The sequence below is a fragment of the Esox lucius genome, chromosome 11, assembly GCF_011004845.1.
Source record: "Esox lucius isolate fEsoLuc1 chromosome 11, fEsoLuc1.pri, whole genome shotgun sequence".
Taxonomy (NCBI): Eukaryota; Metazoa; Chordata; class Actinopteri; order Esociformes; family Esocidae; genus Esox; species Esox lucius.
The window spans coordinates 34,767,894-34,788,921 of record NC_047579.1 but is presented as its reverse complement, the minus strand read 5'-3'; the positions used below and the strand labels follow the sequence as shown (position 1 = coordinate 34,788,921).

General features: G+C 40.2%; 1 protein-coding gene and 1 long non-coding RNA gene across 3 annotated transcripts in view; one reads left to right on the top strand and one right to left on the bottom strand.

Moving 5' to 3' along the window:
* Window positions 1-834: 834 nt before the first annotated feature.
* On the top strand, window positions 835-2,735 carry LOC109615311. Its single transcript, XR_002196294.3, has 3 exons — window positions 835-1,702; window positions 2,068-2,139; window positions 2,220-2,735. It is a non-coding gene; the product is annotated as an uncharacterized LOC109615311 (long non-coding RNA).
* Window positions 2,736-6,268: 3,533 nt separating this feature from the next.
* The window catches only part of LOC105013129, a 33,596-nt gene continuing 18,836 nt past the window's right edge, over window positions 6,269-21,028 (bottom strand). Inside the window, exons 3-5 of one of the 2 annotated variants that reach the window (XM_034295343.1) lie at window positions 14,764-14,845; window positions 14,450-14,583; window positions 6,269-7,134 (exon numbers count right to left, since the gene is read on the bottom strand). In XM_034295343.1, coding sequence (XP_034151234.1) covers window positions 7,060-7,134; window positions 14,450-14,583; window positions 14,764-14,845 — 291 coding nt within the window. In that variant the 3' untranslated portion in view covers window positions 6,269-7,059. Of the gene's footprint in view, window positions 7,135-14,449; window positions 14,584-14,763; window positions 15,801-21,028 lie in introns of those variants that run through there. The other variant, XM_034295344.1, reaches the window with a different exon arrangement.

Genomic DNA, 21,028 nt, shown 5'->3' with positions numbered 1-21,028 from the left:
ACTTAACAGCTGTACTATACTGCACTCAGACCTCTGCTCATCTCTTCTCTACATCTAGTTTGGCAAACATTGGAACTGTAGATACAGTGAGGGAAAAATGTATTTGATCCCCTGCTGATTTTGTAAGAAATGATCAGTCTATAATTTTAATGGTAGGTTTATTTGAACTGTAAAAAATTTATGAATTGATTTGCATTTTAATGAGTGAAATAAGTATTTGTTCAACTATAAATCCATGTTCATTATAAAATCATTGCACAAACCCCATCAGCTTTTATTCTCACCCTCCACATATGATTGTATAATTCTGAATGCCTTCAAAATTCGTTCACATCTGTTCACTGATCAGTACCTTTCAAAAATAACATCCAGTAAATGTCTTGTTTGGCATATTACCTTTATACATCATTTGGACTTATTTGGTGCTTTAAAGGACTAGCACAAGTGAGTCTTACAAGACAAAGAGGATTGTTATGTGGCTTTTGTCTGTTAACAGGAGAGACTGGACATACAGAACAATATTACAGCTATTGAGACATCAAGGATCTGTGAGATCCCAATGGAATTTACCCCTAAATTAGCCCTACCTGTGTTCATCTGGACAACTCAAAAACAACCAAAAGTATCCTAGGAGACAGATGCTGATCAACCAGACAACTTCAGATCTTAATTACTGACACAAATATCTGATCTCAGCAGGCAAATTGATAGCTGAATAAATATTGTTTGCATAGAATATTTCTCAATAACAATGGTAATATGTGTTGAAGTACTTCTCTGCCCCCTTCTGTCCATCTTGAATCTGGTTGATTTCCTGCTGCATCCATCAATCTGCACTGTAAAATCATATTCTTGTTTAGGTTAGTAAGAAAGCCCTTAATTATCCAGAACGTGTGTTCTGAGAGTTCAGTGAAAACAGATTCTGAGTTAAGTATTTCAAAGAAGAAAATAAATCTAATTAAATAGTAATGCAAAATAAATTGATGTAAGTAGGCCTATGTTTAAGAACTATTTAAAGAGTTTCAACTAACTGTTCAAATCGTGCCTTTAAAGATTAGTTTGGGTTAATATCCTAAGTAAGCAGTTCAGAAGTGAATAACGAAACAGTCATATTACAAACCAGCATCTATATTATATGTCGCAGACTTTAGGCAATCATTGCATGTGAAACATGTGCATACTTTACTGACAACAGCACCTGTTTGAAGTGTGATCCTCAGATAACTACTGAACACGAACAAATCACAGGTTCGTCCATCTGAGGTGAAGCATAGAACCAGAAAAGGAACCAGGTAAGCCAAGTTCAGCCGGCTCGCAATTAGATGTGGTAAATATTTTTGCCCTTGATGGACTCTAAACCGGGGGCCTGTTGCACAATAGTAGAATGAAGAAATCCAGGATAACGCGCATCGCGGCGTAATCGGTTGCACGTTTACCAAGCCAGGATGAGAAGGTGAAGCTATGTCAAGCCAGGTGTAGATAGTGGGGATAAGTGCACTTTCTTAAACAGACCACGGTATCGATCACAGATTTACTGATGCAGAGATGGAGAAGACGCGTGCGGCATATTTTTCACCCGCTGAGCAGCAATTATGGAAAGTTACGAGGAGGTAAAGCATATAATATGCAGAAAAGGAAATACGGCTGCTGTTATTAAACAGAGAGAAAAAGCATGGCAGACAATAGCGGACCGACTGAATGCGTAAGGATTTAAAAATATCTACATGCTAGCAAAGTTGTACACTGTTTTAATTGCTTTTAATATGCTTGTTTTATGTGTTGGTTTCAGTGCTGTATCTTGTGTGCTAAATGTGCTGGTTGTACTGTAAAGTGTCTTTGAGTAGCCTAACATGTAAAGCACAATATAAATAGCATTTTATTATTTAGCCTACTTTGCCATAAAAGTGAGCAGAGGGAATTAATGTTCCTCGGGAAATTTACAATAAAGACTAGGCTTAATTTCAAACCCTTATTCACAATGCGAGAATATGTTTTACAACCATGTGCACAAAGTTCTAAAAGCTATGTCTAATTCTAAATATCTTCCTACAATTAATGTTCATACAGAACCAATGTGACTGGGCAAAAAAAGAACCTGGCAACAAGTCAAGATCAAATACGAAAACATTTTGCAGTCTGGTAAGTGCCTTAATTCTTAAGTGTGCAAAAGCATATGGCTTGGCACATCCTGTCAATACAAATTCAATTTAATATGACAGGTGGAAGGGGCTGCTGCAGCTGAGGATGAGGAGACTGTGTCACTGGACTCCAGAAGGCCTGAGGTATCATGTCAATCTTATGGAAATGCATATTTAGCACATAATGGATGAGAAGTCAGTGATGTAGCACTCAGAAATTTATGTAACAGGATCCAAACGCAGTACAGTCTGACAGCCAGCCTGGCAACATAGTAAGTATGGGCTAATGGGAATCTAAATTATACACAATTCCTGTTGTGTTAATCAATGGGTGGTTTACAGAATTCACAAACTGTAAGATGTCTGTATACACGACATCTGAAAAAGCAAATGGAGCTGGCAGATTGCTAGTTAGCAAAAGGACTCCCCAGGATCTGGACCTTGGTATAGAAATCAAGAAACACTGAGGAAACTGGATCTGGCGATACAGATACTAGAAAAAGTTAGTGACTTCAATCCACACTGTATGCATATCTGTAAAACAATGTATTAATCGTGTTTTTCTTTTTCTCTCCCAAGCTCCAAACTGACAAGTGACAGCACTAAAATAAAACGCTTAAGAAGCATTGTGGTGTTCCCTGTGTGATGAATGTACACTACACTATGCAAAGTTATTGGTTCAGTGAGATGAGATGAAAATTGAGGTTATGAAACCAAAATAAGCTACTATAATATAGAATAAAACAGGCCTAATTAAGGAGTAACACAAACTATCCTTTATTAGAGCAGGACAAGACCATGAAATCACTCATCTGAAATAATTAATGTATTGGTCTCTGACCAGCCTGCCATTAATGTCATCTGGGAATATAGCTGCATTGTCCCACTCAATCTCTGGTGCCACTGCTGGACCCCTTTCCTTCCTCAGACAGGAAATATAATGTAGGACCGTGCAGGCTACAGTGATGTCACAGGCCCTGTCTGGGATGGCCCTCAGGTGGTGGAGACACTGAAATCGTGACTTGAGGAGGCCAAATGCCATTTCAATTTGGGCCCTTGTTCTTGCATGGGCAAGATTGTATCCTTGCTGTCTGAGGGTCTGCAAGGGGAGTGAGAAGGTATGTCTCACAGGCATAACCCTTGTCTCCCAGCAGAACGCCAGAGAATGAACTTGAGAATACAAAATGTAATCATTATAACTACACAAGTAAAACCTTTGATGCAATTGTGTATATCAGTGAAATGTGTGTGGCCTACCTTGTGATAGTCGCTGGGAAATGGTACTGGACCTAAAAACCCGGGAGTCATGGACGGACCCAGGCCACTTTGCCTCCACATTGGTAATGATGCAGGCAGCATCACAGATCATCTGAAACAATGCAATGTTTCCTATACATTTCATGCACAGAATACATTTGGGCTAGTTGACAGTAACTAAATAATTTTTACCTGAACATTGATACTGTGGAAGGATTTTCTGTTGACATAATCTCCCTCATGGGCCCCTGAGGGGTGTTTAATGCGGATCTGTGTGCAGTCCAGTGCACCAATGACATTAGGGAAAGCTGTAACACAAAATAGTCTGAGTATATCCTGTGACTGTTGTAATGTAACATGTTTTTGTAATCTGTAATTCAATCTTGTAGAAATCCTATTTGATGAAGCACATTCTTCTGTGGCCAGGGAAGGTAATAAAGATGTGTGCCAAGGACTTCAGTGCCAAACACAAACTTCAGACACAACGGCAAATAGTGCCTTCATTTAGAATTTCGGCATCTCCCACGGCATATAAAAACATGCCACTTGCAAAAAAACGTAGTGCCACACAGACCATCTGTGGGATGGTGAGAGCATGGCTTCGCGCTGTGTGGTGCTGAATTTTGGGACAGCAGTCTGCACAAATAACGGATTCCATCTCCAGTAAATCGATACCTCTCATGCAGGTACTCGTCGGGAAAAGCTAAAGGGTCTGATCTGTCCCGAAACACCCTCCCACGTCTGAAAGCACGTCTCAATATCAGTGCTTCTTCATCCAAAACGTCATTCAGAAATGGGCATGCCATGGTGCAGGGAGAAACAGGTGAGTGGGACTTTATATATTGCCCCCATCACTGACTTCATTGAAATCACTGTTGCAAATTCATCAACCATTTCAAACAATCTGAACTGCAATAGTAGGATATAAATCAAACTCGTCACAGCAATAGTGACAAGTAATGCATGTTAATAACAATAAAGCAGAACACATTCAGAAGACAACGGAACGACTGTTAAATACGTTTATTTCAGATCAGAGCGGCAGCTGATTTAACACATAAGACTCCAGGAATAATCTTAGCCTGGCTGTTAGCCTGCTCTGGAGCAGGCTAGCTGCAAATAATAAATCTCCATGGTTACTTGGCTGGGTTTAATTCAACCAGCTTTTGTGCAACCAAGTCAAAGCTAAATTCATCCAGGATAATTTGAATATCCCGGCTTAATCCCTTATCCTGGTTTTGTGCAACAGGCCCCGGGTTGCCCATGTGAGAAGATGTGTCTTTAATCACTATACCACGATGCAGGGGCGTTGGACTGGGGGGAAAAGGGGTACTAAGTATATAGGGCCCTAATGTGTAGAGGGGCCCTCAAAAATGTTTGAATCTTGAATAAAGTGGGGAGGGGCCCTCAGAGACCGCCTATGTACAGGGCCCAGAATTTTGTGCTACATCCATGCCACGATGTACAGCAGCATCTTGACGTATGATCATTTTGTCACGCATTAACATTACGCCAAGTTGAAATAGTTCGCTAGACACCCTTTCAGGCTAAATCCAGACGTTTATGGTTGCAAGCCATTTAACAGACAGACAAATGAAATCATCCGGAATGCTCGTCTCTGCAAAGCTCATTTCATATTAGCAAGGTTTGTCCACTGTTTATCACACACAGGCAAAATCAATGATGTAGTCAGAATAATAATTAGTAACAGCAAGCAATCACAAAGCTGGCATTCTCAGTAAGCTATTTCACAATGGTAAACATCATTGACCAACGTTAGCAACATAAGCTAGCGTGTAAGCAGAATTAGCATGCAAGCAAATTTGAATATCATCAAAAAGCTGATTTCAGTAATTCCATTCAAAAAGTGAAACTTGTATACTTGAATACATGCCACACAGACTGATATATTTCAAGTGTTTATTTCTTTTAATTTTGATGTATATAACTGACAACTAATGAAAAACCCAAATTCAGTATCTCAGAAAATTAGAATATTGTGAAAAGGTTCAATATTGAAGACACCTGGCACCACACTCTAATCAGCTAATTAACTCAAAACACCTGCAAAGGCCTTTAAATGGTCACTCAGTCTAGTTCTGTAGGCAACACAATCATGGGGAAGACTGCTGACTTGACAGCTGTCCAAAAGATGACCATTGACACCTTGCACAAGGAGGGCAAGACACAAAAGGTCATAGCTAAAGAGGCTGGCTGTTCACAGAGCTCTGTGTCCAAGCACATTAATAGAGAGGTGAAGGGAAGGAAAAGATATGGTAGAAAAAAGTGTACAAGCAATAGGGATAACCGCACCCTGGAGAGGATTGTGAAACAAAACCCATTCAAAAATGTGGGGGAGATTCACAAAGAGTGGACTGCAGCTGGAGTCAGTGCTTCAAGAACCACCACACACAGACGTATGCAAGACATGGGTTTCAGCTGTCACATTCCTTGTGTCAAGCCACTCTTGAACAAGACACAGCTTCAGAAGCGTCTCGCCTGGGCTAAAGACAAAAAGGACTGGACTGCTGCTGAGTTATGTTCTCTGATGAAAGTAAATTTTGCATTTCCTTTGGAAATCAAGGTCCTAGAGTCTGGAGGAAAAGAGGAGAGGCACAGAATCCACGTTGCTTGAAGTCCAGTGTAAAGTTTCCACAGTCAGTGAAGGTTTGGGGTGCCATGTCATCTGCTGGTGTTGGTCCACTGTGTTTTCTGAGGTCCAAGGTCTTAGAGTTTTAGAGCTCTTCATGCTTCCTGCTGCTGACCAAATTTATGGAGATGCAGGTTTCATTTTTCAACAGGACTTGGCACCTGCACACAGTGCCAAAGCTACCAGTACCTGGTTTAAGGACCATGGTATCCCTATTCTTAATTGGCCAGCAAACTCGCCTTTTGAATGATCTTCATTATTTATTCATCCTTACCATTACTGTAAATACACCACTCCAGGCTAAATACAACAGGCTACATCTAAACCAAACATGTCACATTACATTTTGTCCCTGCTGTGCACTGTGTTGGAAAGGTTCGAGCAATGTGTACTTTTTTGGAAACAAGCCTCAATGGTTCAGAATGCCTCGGTTTCCCATCCCTATTTTAAAGAGGTTACTTTCACTTTCTGACAGTAGTTTGGCTCCGCCTACAAAATACGTAATCGCTGTTTAGTAACACAAAAAGTGTCTATACCAAAGTACCAAGGTGGATGCACTCAAGTTACAGCCTATGCTTAGATGTAAAGTTTTATAATTTTCTCCATTTATGAAAGAATAAAATACATTGAAAGAGTAGCATTGCCCAGTGTCCTCATTTATCTCAATTATGTAGCACCACCTGAACAGCCAGAGATTCAGAGGTGCAAAGGCATTAGCATTATATTACTACAAAACTGTGGTTGAAAAGAAACAAAGCAACAGCGACCACAGACACAGCCACCCGACTCATTCTTTCTACACAAGAATTCTATATTTATTGGAACAGAAACATCGGGGTAGGAACCAAAGCAAGCAATGGTAAACAGAAAACTGCCTAAATAAATTGGCTTAAGTAAAAGATTTTAACAAAAAATCTTCTTGGTCAAGCACCATAGCCCATGTTAAAACAACCATTTAGCTTTTATATAAGTCAGTATGACATTATTTATGTCCCGAAAGTGTTAAGTTGGTGCTCACATCTTCATAGACATTTTCACATTTTCGTAGACAAGTCCTGTTTGTTCGTTTGTTGTATGCTGTGCCTTTAGCTGGAAAGACAGAGATATAGCCGTGTCAAATATTTTACCACAGTTACCTTTAAAATGATTGGCACACTTGATAAAAATCAACAGGGAAGTGAACTCAAATTGCTCCCAAGGCATTGCTATTTTCTTGGCATATTTGGTCAAATTAAATAAAAATATGTGCAAAGGGGTAGTATAAATTGCATGAGATACATTAGATTAAACTTTGTCATTGAACACATACAAGTACAGTACAACAAAATGCAATTTGCATCGAACCAGAAATGCAAATTGAAGAGGGCAGGAAATTTACAAGTATTTAGTATAGTGTATGTTAAAAGTGGAATGTGAAATGGGGCAAATGCAAGTACAAATGACATTTCTAACTGTGCAATCAAGGCACATTGGAGGTGTAAGTTAGCATGTGCAACTGACATGCAGAGATAGCAGCAATGAGGTTCCCGAGGTATACATGTACATGTAACAACTGAAAAATGAAAGTACAATGGCAATTTTAAATGTGCAGTGCAGGTAAGTTGAAGGTGCAAAGTGCCATGTGCCACTGAAATGCAGGGATGGCAGCAATGTTCCTGAGGTAAACATGTACCCGTACCAACTGAAAACTAACTTATGAGACTTTGCAAAGCAGTGTCAGAGTCCAGTGGTCCAGTGAAAGTTATGTAACAAGGTCCCTGAGAGGCAGAACTAAGCGGTGGGCGGGTGGGTATGGTTAGTGATGGGTCACAGTGATCAGTAGGGTTACAGTAGATGGAAAGAAACTGTTCCTGGGGAAGGCCTTTATTAGTTTATGGGAGGTGACATTGTTAATGCAGATGTTGATGTAATCTAGAACAGAAGAAGCAATCATTGTCCATATGGGAGTCCCATGTTGTCTCATGTGGACCCATGTTACTGAAATAAAATAATTTGTTCACAATTTTCTTTACATTCCTGTCAGTGATCATTTCATTTCAACCTGCTAAAATATGTAGTTAACTAATAAAACTGTAAAGGCAGGCAATATAATGACATAATACTGTCTGTGGATAGAGCATTTTATTGGATGTATCCATAATAATAACATGTATAACATATAAAATAAACACTCTTCAGTGTGCACTTGTCTTCAGTGTGCAATGTTCACTTATGTTAGCCTACATCTACAAAACTTTGCCCAAATAATTCTTCTGAGATCAGACAGGCAAACCAGGCCCAGCTCCAGGATGAAATGACAGGGGAGTTTTTTTATTTATAAATAGAGGGATATATCTAATTAATGTACAATTTTCAGTGTTTATGGGCAAACAAAACTGAGGGGGCACAGATTCTATCTGGAGGGGTGTTGTGTATCAGCCTCAGTGACAGCAGCAACAAATCAACTGAACCAGGAGATGTAGTTTGACATAACTTGTTCTACTCAACGTCAAGTTTAATTGATGTACAAATCACTGCGCAAGTGCAGCACTCAATTAGGTGTATTAATACTAAAATAAAATAGTGCCTATTATGGTGTATTCCACATACTTCAAAGCAAGAAAGAAGGAATTGTTGTGTAACTCTAAGCATCATAACATAAGTAACATATTCAATAACTGTAACTGAAATGTGGCACCTTATCCAAAAGAAACTTGTAATAATAGCAACTGTTGGTTAGTTAATCATTTTTTCTTACAAATTAAGTCGTTGAGGTGCTCTTCAATTTCTCTCAGGATTCACTACTGAACCACAGTCAGCGGAACTTCGTGGAACATGAGGCTCCTCAGTCACCGCAAGTTCCATGTCCTCATCATCGCCAAAGTCCTCTGGTGTAACAAGGGTAAACCTGTCCGAGTCCCGATGTGTGGCTGAGCCCTCTGATGTGACGCTGCAGGCTGTAGCATCCAATAGCTGATCTACACGCCTTCGCCAGACCAAGTCAGGCTCTGCTGCAGTAGCATGGTGTAACTCAGAGGTCCTGTTTTTGACAAGATCTCCCCAGGCTGCCATTTCTGATTCTTAGCCCGATAGTGTCTGGCAAGCATTTGCTGCCCCATGTTAAATGTCCTCAGCTTTTTTGGTCTTTGTTTTCCAGATCACTGTTTGTCCTCCACGATTTTGCGGATATCTGGTTTTAGCAAGTCCAAGTGTGATCTCAGGTTTCTGCCCATGAATGCATAGCTGGTGTCTGTGCAGTTGTAGTGTGAGCTGCATTTCTGTATGCCAGTAGCTGGTTTTCTACTTTGTGCTGCAGCGACACGCCCTCCCACCCAATTGCTTTCTTTGATATTTAAAGGATTGCACAAAATACTCTGTGGCAGTGAACTTCTGAGCCGTAAATTGGCTGCCATGATCACTTACCAGCTGCTGTGGCAGACCTGTGAGTGAGAAGAGTGTGCACAGAATGTCTACCATTTAAGCTGACGAGGCCTGTGCTTCAGGCCATTTTGAGTGTGCGTCGACCACGATTATTATCATCCGGTCCATGAAAGGACCTGCATAGTTCATGTGAATGCGCTGCCAGAGGGCAGTAGGCCATTGCCACGTGTGGAGGGGTGCTGCCTGGGGTTGACGCTGTATCTGCTGAAATCCACTGCAGACCCTAGCCAGGTTTTCTATTTGATTGTCCAAGCTGGGCCACCAGATCTAGCTCCTAGCAAGACTTTTCATCTTTACTATTCTAAGGTGCCCTTCGTGAACCTCTTGAACGTAGTTCAGGTGGTAACATGATGTAACATGACGCAGCCTTGACACACTGATAGCTGATCTCGTTTCCATTTTGTGTTTGAGCTCTTGTAACTGGGAGGGGCAAGTGGAACACATCAGCTGGATCCGTTGAGTTCTCAGAAGGTTCTGACTCGTGTGGAAGGCGAGAGAGTCCATCCGCGTTTCTTTGTTGCTTAGTCCCTTTAAACTCAATGATGTATGTGTGGACACCGAGGAACAGAGCCCTTTGTTGTAAGCGTGCAGCTGCCAAGACTGGAACACACTTATGAGAGTTCAATATTAAAAAAAAATCTTTGAAACCTAATTGCAGCAAACAGTTCAAGGGGTGCAACACAGTGGAAATGTTAGGTAGAAACTTGTGGTAATAGTTGACAAGGCCCAAAAAAGAGCACAGCTCGCTCACATCTTCTATCTGTGCGGCCTTCAAAACTTCATTGACTTTGTCCAGGGATTTGTGTAGGCCGTGTCTGTCTATGATATGATCACAATACTCAATAGAGTCCTTGAAGAACCCGCATTTGTTTCTGTTGGCTCTCAGTCCAAATTCCTCCATTCTTGACAAAACAACCCATAGGTTTGCCAAATGAGCCTCATCATCAACCCCAGTTACAATAAAATCATCCAGATACCATTGTGTGCCTGGTATCCCCTAGAGAACCTGGTCCATGGCAGGATGACATATTGCTGGGGAACTGGATATGAAAAAAACAATCTGTAAATTCCCTTTGTGGTATTTATTGTGAGATATTTTCACGATGACGCCTCTATTTCCACCTGTACGTATGCCTGGGCAAGGTCTACCTTTGAAAACCTTTCTCTGCGTGGAAGTGATGCAAATATATCTTCAATGCGTGAGAGCGGAGACTGGTCCCCGTGTAGTACAGGATTTATTGTGTCCTTGAAATCCCCACAGATGCATAAGTCACCGGTCTTCTTGTTGACGGGCACAATCGGTGTTGCCCAGTCCCACCAGTCAACTTTGGAGAGAATGTGTTGAATCCTCCAAATTCTGGAGTTCTTCTTCCACCTTGGGGTACGGTACAGAATTTAAACTTCACATCGATCTTAAGCACAATTTGTGCTTTCATATGTTTAAGGGTGCCTATTCCATCTTGGAAAACCCATGCAGACTCTGTCAGTTTCTGTGTTAGTTTTTCCTGTACAGTTGTTGTTTTTGTTTGAGGTGTCTTTGTTGACTAAAAATTAAGATGGATACTCTTAAGCCATTCACATGCAAATAATGGTACACCTCCATTTTTCAGCACATACAAATCTGTTTTATTCTTATATTTCACATGAACTTTCAGTTAACCCATAGGAGATATTTTCTCATCTGTGTATGTTTTCAACATCACTGAGGGAGGTACAAGTTTGGAAATTGGGAATTCACCCATAGTAATCTTTGTGATAAATTACAGAGCAAACAGATCCAGTACCTAACTCAATTTAATATCCCTCCCACTACCTCAGGTGCTACCCAAATACAAACCCGATTCCAAATAAGTTGGGACACTGTACAAATTGTGAGTAAAAAAAGAATGGAATAATTTACAAATCTCATAAACTTATATTTAATTCACAATAGAATATAGATAACATATAGAATGTTGAAAGTGAGACATTTAGTAATGTCATGCCAAATATTGGCTCATTTTGGATTTCATGAGAGCTACACATTCCAAAAAAGTTGGGACAGGTAGCAATAAGAGGCCGGAAAAATTAAATGTACAGATAAGGAACAGCTGGAGGACCAATTTGCAACTTATTATGTCAATTGGCAACATGATTGGGTATAAAAAGAGCCTCTCAGAGTGGCAGTGTCTCTCAGAAGTCAAGATGGGCAGAGGATCACCAATTCCCCCAATGCTGCGTCGAAAAATAGTGAAGCAATATCAGAAAGAAGTTTCTCAGAGAAAAATCATCTACAGTGCATAAAATCATCCAAAGATTCAGACAATTTGGAACAGTCTCTGTGCGTAAGGGTCAAGGCCGGAAAACCATACTGGATGCCCGTGATCCTCGGGCCCTCAGACGGTACTGCATCACATACAGGAATGATACTGTAATGGAAATCACAACATGGGCTCAGGAATACTTCCAGAAAACATTGTCGGTGAACACAATCCACCATGCATTCGCTGTTGCCGGCTAACACTCTATAGGTCAAAAAAGAAGCCGTATCTAAACAGGATCCAGAAGCGCAGGCGTTTTCTCAGGGCCAAGAATCATTTAAAATGTACTGTGGCAATGTGGAAAAGTGTTCTGTGGTCAGAAGAATCAAAATTTGAAGTTCATTTTGGAAAACTGGGACGCCATGTCATCCGGACTTAAAAGGACAAGGACAACCCAAGTTGTTATCAGCGCTCAGTTCAGAAACCTGCATCTCTGATGGTATGGGATTGTATGAGTGCGTGTGACATGGGCAGCCTACACATCTGGAAAGGCACCATCAATGCTGTCAGTTATATCCAAGTTCTAGAACAACATATGCTCCCATCCAGACGTCGTCTCTTTCAGGGAAGACCTTGCATTTTCCAACATGACAATGCCAGACCACATACTGCATCAATTACAATGTCATGGCTGCATAGAAGAAGGATCCAGGTACTGAAATGGCCAGCCTGCAGTCCAGATCTTTCACCCATAGAAAACATATGGCGTATCATAAAGAGGAAGGTGCGACAAAGAAGACATAAGACAGTTGAGCAACTAGAAGCCTGTATTAGACAAGAATGGGACAACATTCCTATTCACAAACTTGAGCAACTTGTCTCCTCAGTCCACAGACGTTTGCAGTCTGTTATAAAAGAAGAGGGGATGCCACACAGTGGTGAACATGGCCTTGTCCCAACTTTTTTGAGATGTGTTGATGGCATGAAATTTTAAATAAACTTATTTTTCCCTTAAAGTGATACATTTTCTCAGTTTAAACATTTGATATGTCATCTATGTTGTATTCTGAATAAAATATAGAAATTTGAAACTTCCACATTATTGCATTCTGTCCCAACTTTTTGGAATCGGGTTTGTAATTTTACGGTCTGTCTCTTAAAAAGAATGAAGACATGACAACTCTTCTTCATCTGATTTACTGGAGCCTGTTTATGTGACATGATGTGAAGCATTCATATCTCTCCAGTTTTCATAGGGGATGATTTATTATCATGCTGCTTGACTTTGCACATTTTCTGTAAGTGTCCTCTTTTGTTACATCTACAGTTTTTATCCTTGAACCAACAGCGTCATGTGACTATTTCCCACAACAAACACATTTTTTTGTCAGTATTTCATGTGAAATGTATTCATTACACATTCTCTAGAATTGCTTCTGCATTTCAATCTTTTGCAACTGAATTGCAGAAGCAATGTAGCATGCGATCTCTAGAGTCAGATTTTCTTTGTTATCAGTATTTATTGAGTACTCTCACTGTGCAGTCTACAGAAAAGTCTGTCTTCTAAGTGCATCTGATAGCCCCGTCTCAAATTCACAATGTTTGGCATGTCTCTTTGGCATGCCTTCTATTGACTTTCTTTATAAATCCAATCACCTGATTTAATCTCCTTTTTGTTTTTACTCACGCGTTCCCTCTATCCACAGCTAGCAGGTCAGTCAGTTTAGGATCAACGCAGGGTGGGCCAACATGATTCCCAGGCAAATAATGTTTAGTTCCCTCATTAGCGGCTTTGCACAGATTTGTCTCGTTGCCAATTGTTGTGTATCCGCCTCAGTGACAACAGTAACACATCAACTGAACCACGAGAAATAGTTTGACATAACGTTTACTATTCAACCTCAATTTCAATTGACATACAAATCACAAGTGCAGCACTCAATTAGGTGGATTAATACTAACATAAAAAGTGTGTATTCCACAGACATAATGGGGCAATGCCCCCTTGTGCTGCCGGGACCTGAGATTTAATTAACCAAAATTAAATGCTAGGCTAGAAACACTTGGAAATAATGTCAGATGAATACACTAGATAATACAAACAGCAACATAAACAAATTCCTATAAAGGTGCAGTGATCAATTATATAACTGTTAACAGCTCTATTAAGCCATTCAGCTGGGTTCACAAAAGCAGTTTCACATATGCAGTTCACCTTGTCCGAAAATACTGTCCAAATTGCTGTGGTCAATTTTCAAATCATTTTAACCTATTAGTTCCTATTAAATTACAAGTGGGGCAATGTCATAATCCCTCAGTGATCCAAAACGAGACATAATATATATGTATTATTTTAAACATTTTCTTCTTGCAGCAGTGGAAAACCATGGTTGACCAACTTTCTGAACAATGGCAGAACTTTTACTTAGGGCTGAAAATTGTGACCCAACTATATTTTATTTCAGCAACACTTCAGATTTGTTTAGATTTTTGTTTGGTATAATTAAAGATACTTGAATGAGGAAAAGAAAGTCCATACACCTATTAATTATATGATTACAAGCACTGTACAAAAATGGAAAGTGTACTTAATGAACAGCATATAAATAATTGCAACATCGCTATATTTCAGTACAAGTGTTCACAATGAACATGTGACAACAGCTTGGACTGAATGTTTGCATGTGTGTGGGTGAATAATAGTCCACTAAAGCAAAACACACAACTTTGTCCATAATACTTACCCTGGGGATGACCCAGGTGAAGAGGATGACCAGACTGAGGAGGAGAACAATGCCAGCGGTGCCAGCTGAGACCAGGATTAGAGTCATGTACCTGTCCATCCACAAGGGCTCAACAGGCTGGTTACACTCCTCACCTGCAGTACATCAATCACTGCCACACAGATCATCTAGATATCCTTATTATTCCACTAAGGGTCAATTCATTCATGTTAAGTTCTTCACACATTCATGGGTACGTCAATTGAATCACTGATTTATAGCATTACAACAAATTAAAAAGAAACAGGAGAGTGCCCTTTTAATGATTAACTCACCAGTGACAACCAGAAGAACACTTTCAGCCTCAATGTTTGCTTTATTAAAACGAATGTACGTACACCAGTATACCCCAGAGTCCTCTGTGGTCAGGTGTTTGATGGTCAGAGACATATTGTGGAATTCTCCCTCGTTATTCATTCTGGATTTGAATTCATCTTGAAGAGTGACTTTTTTAGTTTCCTTGTAAAGGTTGAAGACTTCTGTCTCTTTAGTAAAGCGCCTGAACAGAGTGATGCTTTCTCTGTCTGTTTGAGAGGTGCTGCAGTGGATGGTGATGTTGTCTCTCTCCTGCTTTCGGACCAATAGGCCTCCGCTCACTTTATTAGATTGGACAAACAAACACACACACACACCATGTGTCAGAGCTTTTTTACGGAAAAGTTTTTAAAAGCTTATTGTGAGTAAACATCTTCTACTCTACTCCCATTCATTTTGTCCTAGAAAACTAATGTTATTTAGTTGATTATGGTTAAGTGTCTTGGTCAAAAACTTAACTGAATATTTTTCCCCTCTGTAGACAATCTAGCAAGCTTTTGGTTACTGGTTGGATGCTCTAACCATTAGTTTATCTGTCACCCCAATGACTTGAAAACAGACTTTTGTGTTTATATTTAAATTCTACATTACAAGAAACTCCTGATAAATGTAAAGGATGCCGACATCAGGACGAAGCAAAAAATAGAAACATGTTTATAATTCAGTCAAATTTACATAGTATATCTTTTATGCGAAAGTGAATAGTAAATGCAGTTTTCTATTAACTCAAATGCTCCTTACTATAGAAAACTATAAAACCATATATACACCACATACCTTCATCAGCCAATGTGCTGAAAAGCAGGCAGAGAAAGATTGCATAACACAGATAGAGAGCCGACATCATGTTACACAAAGATGCACTATACAGCTGAACTGCGACTTTAAGGAAGCTTTCTACTACACCAGTCACCAAGACAAGACTGACGTAGCATGAGACTGACGTAACAATTTCCACTATACAAAGACAGAAATTGCTAATTACAGGTGCTGGTCATAAAATTTGAATATCATCAAAAAGTTGATTTATTTCAGTAATTCCATTCAAAAAGTGAAACTTGTATATTATATTCATTCATTACACACAGACTGATATATTTCAAATGTTTATTTATTTTAATTGTGATGATTATAACTGACAACTAATGAAAATCCCAAATTCAGAATCTCAGAAAATTTGAATGTTACTTAAGACCAATACAAAACTTTTTTTTTTAAATGTTGGCCAACTGAAAAGTATGAACATGAAAAGTGTGAGCATGTACAGCACTCAATACTTAGTTGGGGCTCCTTTTGCCTGAATTACTGCAGCAATGCGGTGTGGCATGGAGTCGATCAGTCTTTGGCACTGCTCAGGTGTTATGAAAGCCTAGGTTGCTCTGATAGTGGCCTTCAGCTCTTCTGCATTGTTGGGTCTGGCATATCGCATCTTCCTCTTCACAATACCCCATAGATTTTCTATAGGGTTAAGGTCAGGCGAGTTTGCTGGCCAATTAAGAACAGGGATACCATGGTCCTTAAACCAGGTACTGGTAGCTTTGGGACTGTGTGCAGGTGCCAAGTCCTGTTGGAAAAAGAAATCTGCATTTCCATAAAGTTGATCAGCAGCAGGAAGCATGAAGTGCTCTAAAACTTCCTGGTAGATGGCTGCGTTGACCTTGGACCTCAGAAAACACAGTGGACCAACACCAGCAGATGACATGGCACCCCAAACCATCACTGACTGTGGAAACTTTACACTGGACTTCAAGCAACGTGGATTATGTGCTTCTCCTCTCTTCCTCCAGACTCTGGGACCTTGATTTCCAAAGGAAATGCAAAATTTACTTTCATCAGAGAACATAACTCAGCAGCGGTCCAGTCCTTTTTGTCTTTAGCCCAGACGAGACGCTTCTGACACTGTGTCTTGTTCAAGAGTGGCTTGACACAAGGAATGCGACAGCTGAAACCCATGTCTTGCATAGGTCTGTGCGTGGTGGTTCTTGAATAACTGACATTGTGAAACTCCTCCACATTTTTGAATGGGTTTTGTTTCACAATCCTCTCCAGGGTGCGGTTATCCCTATTGCTGGTACACTTTTCTCTACCACATATTTTCCTTCCTTTCGCCTCTCAATTATTGTGCTTGGACACAGCTCTGTGAACAGCCAGCCTCTTTAGCTATGACCTTTTGTGTCTTGCCCTCCTTGTGCAAGGTGTCAATGGTCGTCTTTTGGACAGCTGTCAAGTCAGCAGTCTTCCCCATGATTGTGTTGCCTACAGAACTAGACAGAGACCATTTAAAGGCCTTTGCAGGTGTTTTGGGTTAATTAGCTGATTAGAGTGTGGCACCAGGTGTCTTCAATATTGAACCTTTTCACATTATTAAAATTTTCTGAGATAATGAATTTGGGTTTTTCATTAGTTGTCAGTTATAATCATCAAAATTAAAATAAATAAACACTTGAAATATATCAGTATACATTATACACGTATACATTATACACGTTTCACTTTTTGAATGGAATTACTGAAATAAATCAACTTTTTGATGATATTCAAATTTTATGACCAGCACCTGTATATTTCAAATGGTATTTGTGAAATATTATAATGAAAGATTAAATGAGTACTTCAAAAATAGTTATTTAATTACTTAGATTGTGCTTTGTGCAATGATTTTCTCTTGTATATTTTGTGTGCTGTACAACACCACCTTATCCACGGACTGGATGACAGCATATGTTGCTCCGAAACCAGTATACACTCACCTAAAGCAGGGATTCCCAAAGTGTGGTACGCGCACCCCCAGGGGTACGCGAGCTGCCACCAGGGGGTGCGCGAGAGGAAAAATTTAATGGCGGTCGGTTTTTTTAAGTAGGATTTTTCCATACAAAAAAAACCACGAACTGTAAACATTTCCATAATCGCTTTTATTTTAAATAAAAAACCATAATTTATTTGTTTTACTTTTAGAAACGTAGAAGACAGCTGCTGTCTTCTTCTAAGCACTGCTTTTCTTTTATGCACTGCATCCGCTACTATAAGCGTGCCGACTCGTTTCATTCATTCATTCATTACATATACATATAATAAATATGCTTAACTGGCTGAAATCAGGGAAACAGTCAAGTGAGACGTCTAATGATAAAGTTGTTAGTCACGAAAGAGGAGAGGGCCCAAGAGAGAGTGAGGATTTGGAGGCAACAGGGACGGAGAAAATAGAGGAAGAAAATGAGCGGGAGTCAGAAGGTGCGCCGGAGGAAACCGAAGAGGAGGGAAGGAGATGGCAAAAAAGAGGTGATGAGTGTGAACACCAGACGGGGGAAAAAAGAAGGAAATATGATGACAATTATCTGGGTCTGGGCTTCACTTGGATTGGTGATATAGATTGCCCGAAGCAGTGCCATTGCGCCAAACTTCGGAGAGCTTTGTGCCAAGATGCAAGCCCACCCGTCTCATTAATATGGGTAAGTATTTGATATTATTGGTACACATACAGGCCTACTGGGAATACTTACACTTTCTCAAGTTTCAGATTGATCCTCGAAATTGTATCTATTTCGGAGCCTATTCTCTTTAATGTTGTGAATCGTTTGTAACTTCATTGCAATTGCTGCAATGTTTATTTTACGCGGCTGACAATAACCGTGTTTTCTGAGCCTGTGTCTGTCACTTGTCCTCTTAAAAGTGTAAGCTTGTGCGTAGCTTTGTTGCATTAAATTGAAACTTTGTTGATGTTGTTATTGTCATGCGTGTTCTGGTTATTTGCGCATGGTTAAACATGAGTCTTTATATGGCGATAAAACAAAGCTTTAGTTGTGTATTTTTTTTTTTTTGAAGTGGGGATTGGGGGTGCGCCAACCCGGTTGGGACATAGAAGGGGGTGCGCAGGAAAAAAAGTTTGGGAACTGATGACCTAAAGGATTATTAGGAACACCATACTAATACTGTGTTTGACCCCCTTTCGCCTTCAGAACTGCCTTAATTCTACGTGGCATTGATTCAACAAGGTGCTGAAAGCATTCTTTAGAAATGTTGGCCCATATTGATAGGATAGCATCTTGCAGTTGATGGAGATTTGTGGGATGCACATCCAGGGCACGAAGCTCCCGTTCCACCACATCCCAAAGATGCTCTATTGGGTTGAGATCTGGTGACTGTGGGGGCCATTTCAGTACACTGAACTCATTGTCACGTTCAAAAAAACAATTTGAAATGATTCAAGCTTTGTGACATGGTGCATTATCCTGCTGGAAGTAGCCATCAGAGGATTGGTACATGGTGGTCATAAAGGGATGGACATGGTCAGAAACAATGCTCAGGTAGGCTGTGACATTTAAACAATGCCCAATTGGCACTAAGGGGCCTAAAGTGTGCCAAGAAAACATCCCCCACACCATTACACCACCACCACCAGCCTGCACAGTGGTAACAAGGCATGATGGATCCATGTTCTCATTCTGTTTATGCCAAATTCTTACTCTACCAATTTCAGTCAAAGTTGCTCTTCTATCAGCTTGAATCAGTCGGCCCATTCTCCTCTGACCTCTAGCATCAACAAGGCATTTTCGCCCACAGGACTGCCGCATACTGGATGTTTTTCCCTTTTCACACCATTCTTTGTAAACCCTAGAAATGGTTGTGCGTGAAAATCCCAGTAACTGAGCAGATTGTGAAATACTCAGACCGGCCCGTCTGGCACCAACAACAATGCCACGCTCAAAATTGCTTAAATTACCTTTCTTTCCCATTCTGACATTCAGTTTGGAGTTCAGGAGATTGTCTTGACCAGGACCACACCCCTAAATGCATTGAAGCAACTGCCATGTGATCGGCTGATTAGATAATTGCATTAATGAGAAATTTAACAGGTGTTCCTAATAATCCTTTAGGTGAGTGTATATTGTTCAGCATTCATGGTGCTTTCACAGATGTGCAACTCACCAATGCCATGTACAATAATGAAACCACATACCATCACAGATGCTGGCTTTTGAACTGTAAGCTGATAACAAGCCGGATAGTCCCTCTCCTATTTAGTCCGGAGGACACAGCATCCGTGGTTCTGACATTTTGATTCGTCAGACTACAGGACAGTTTTCCACCTCGCCTCAGTCCATCTAAAATGTACATGGGCCAAGAGAACACGCCAGCTTTTCTGGATCTTGTTTATATCTGGTATCTTCTTTGCATTTGTGGATACAACAATGTACTGTGTTTACAAACAATGGTTTTCAGAAGTGTTCCTGAGCCCATGCTGTGATTTCCTCTATAGAATGCAGTGCATTTTGATACCCAAAAATACCCAAAAATGTTTGATACCCAAAAATGTTTCTGATCCTTTGCCAATTAACCTAATTAGTTGTGAGATGTTCCACCAGGGTTTCTTTGCATTACACAACTTTTTCAGTCTTTTGTTACCCCTGTCCATATTTTTCAAGAAACAATAACATTTCTCAGCTTCAACATTTGATATACACCACTGGGCGCTACATAATAACCATTTAATGAAATATATTTGTGCCAGATGGAATTTCATTTAGTAGCACCAGTACAACCAGAAAACTGTAGGATTCTATCCTGATCTGGCACGTCTGAAGTCTGGTTGTCTTGGTACTATTTTCTATTGAATATAAGGTTTAAATGATTTGCACATCACTGTATTTTGTTTTCCTTTACATTTTACACAGCGTCCATTTTGCACAACCTTTTTGAAAACAGGGTTTTTCATTTTATCACAATAATGGAAGCAGGACTACCAGTACTGCCAAACCTAAGCTGTTTCACTACTGCCTTAATTGTCTGGGTTGTCATAAATCTAAATATGTTACTTACTGTAAACTTACTGACCACCCTGTTTTCTGTACTCTGTATTAGAACACACAGGACAGTACAGGAAAAATATGTGAACTTGAGACTTCATTTTTTAAAAACACACTTTTTGTTCTATGTTTGTAATTGAGAGATGCTCACTGCATTGTGCATATAAAATCTGTAATTTTGGCCAACATTCAGGTTTTGCCTGCATGTTAACCAAAGCAATCAAGGAAAACTTTTATTCCAAGCTTGGTACGGAGGGTCAGTGAGAGCAGTTGAGTCTTGTCCTGACAACCTGTTTGGAGAGGCCCTCTTCATGACCAGTCTCAGATGTTGGGAGAGGCCCTCTTCATGACCAGTCTCAGGTGTTGGAAGTGGCCCTCTTCATGACCAGTCTCAGATGTTGGGAGAGGCCCTCTACATGAC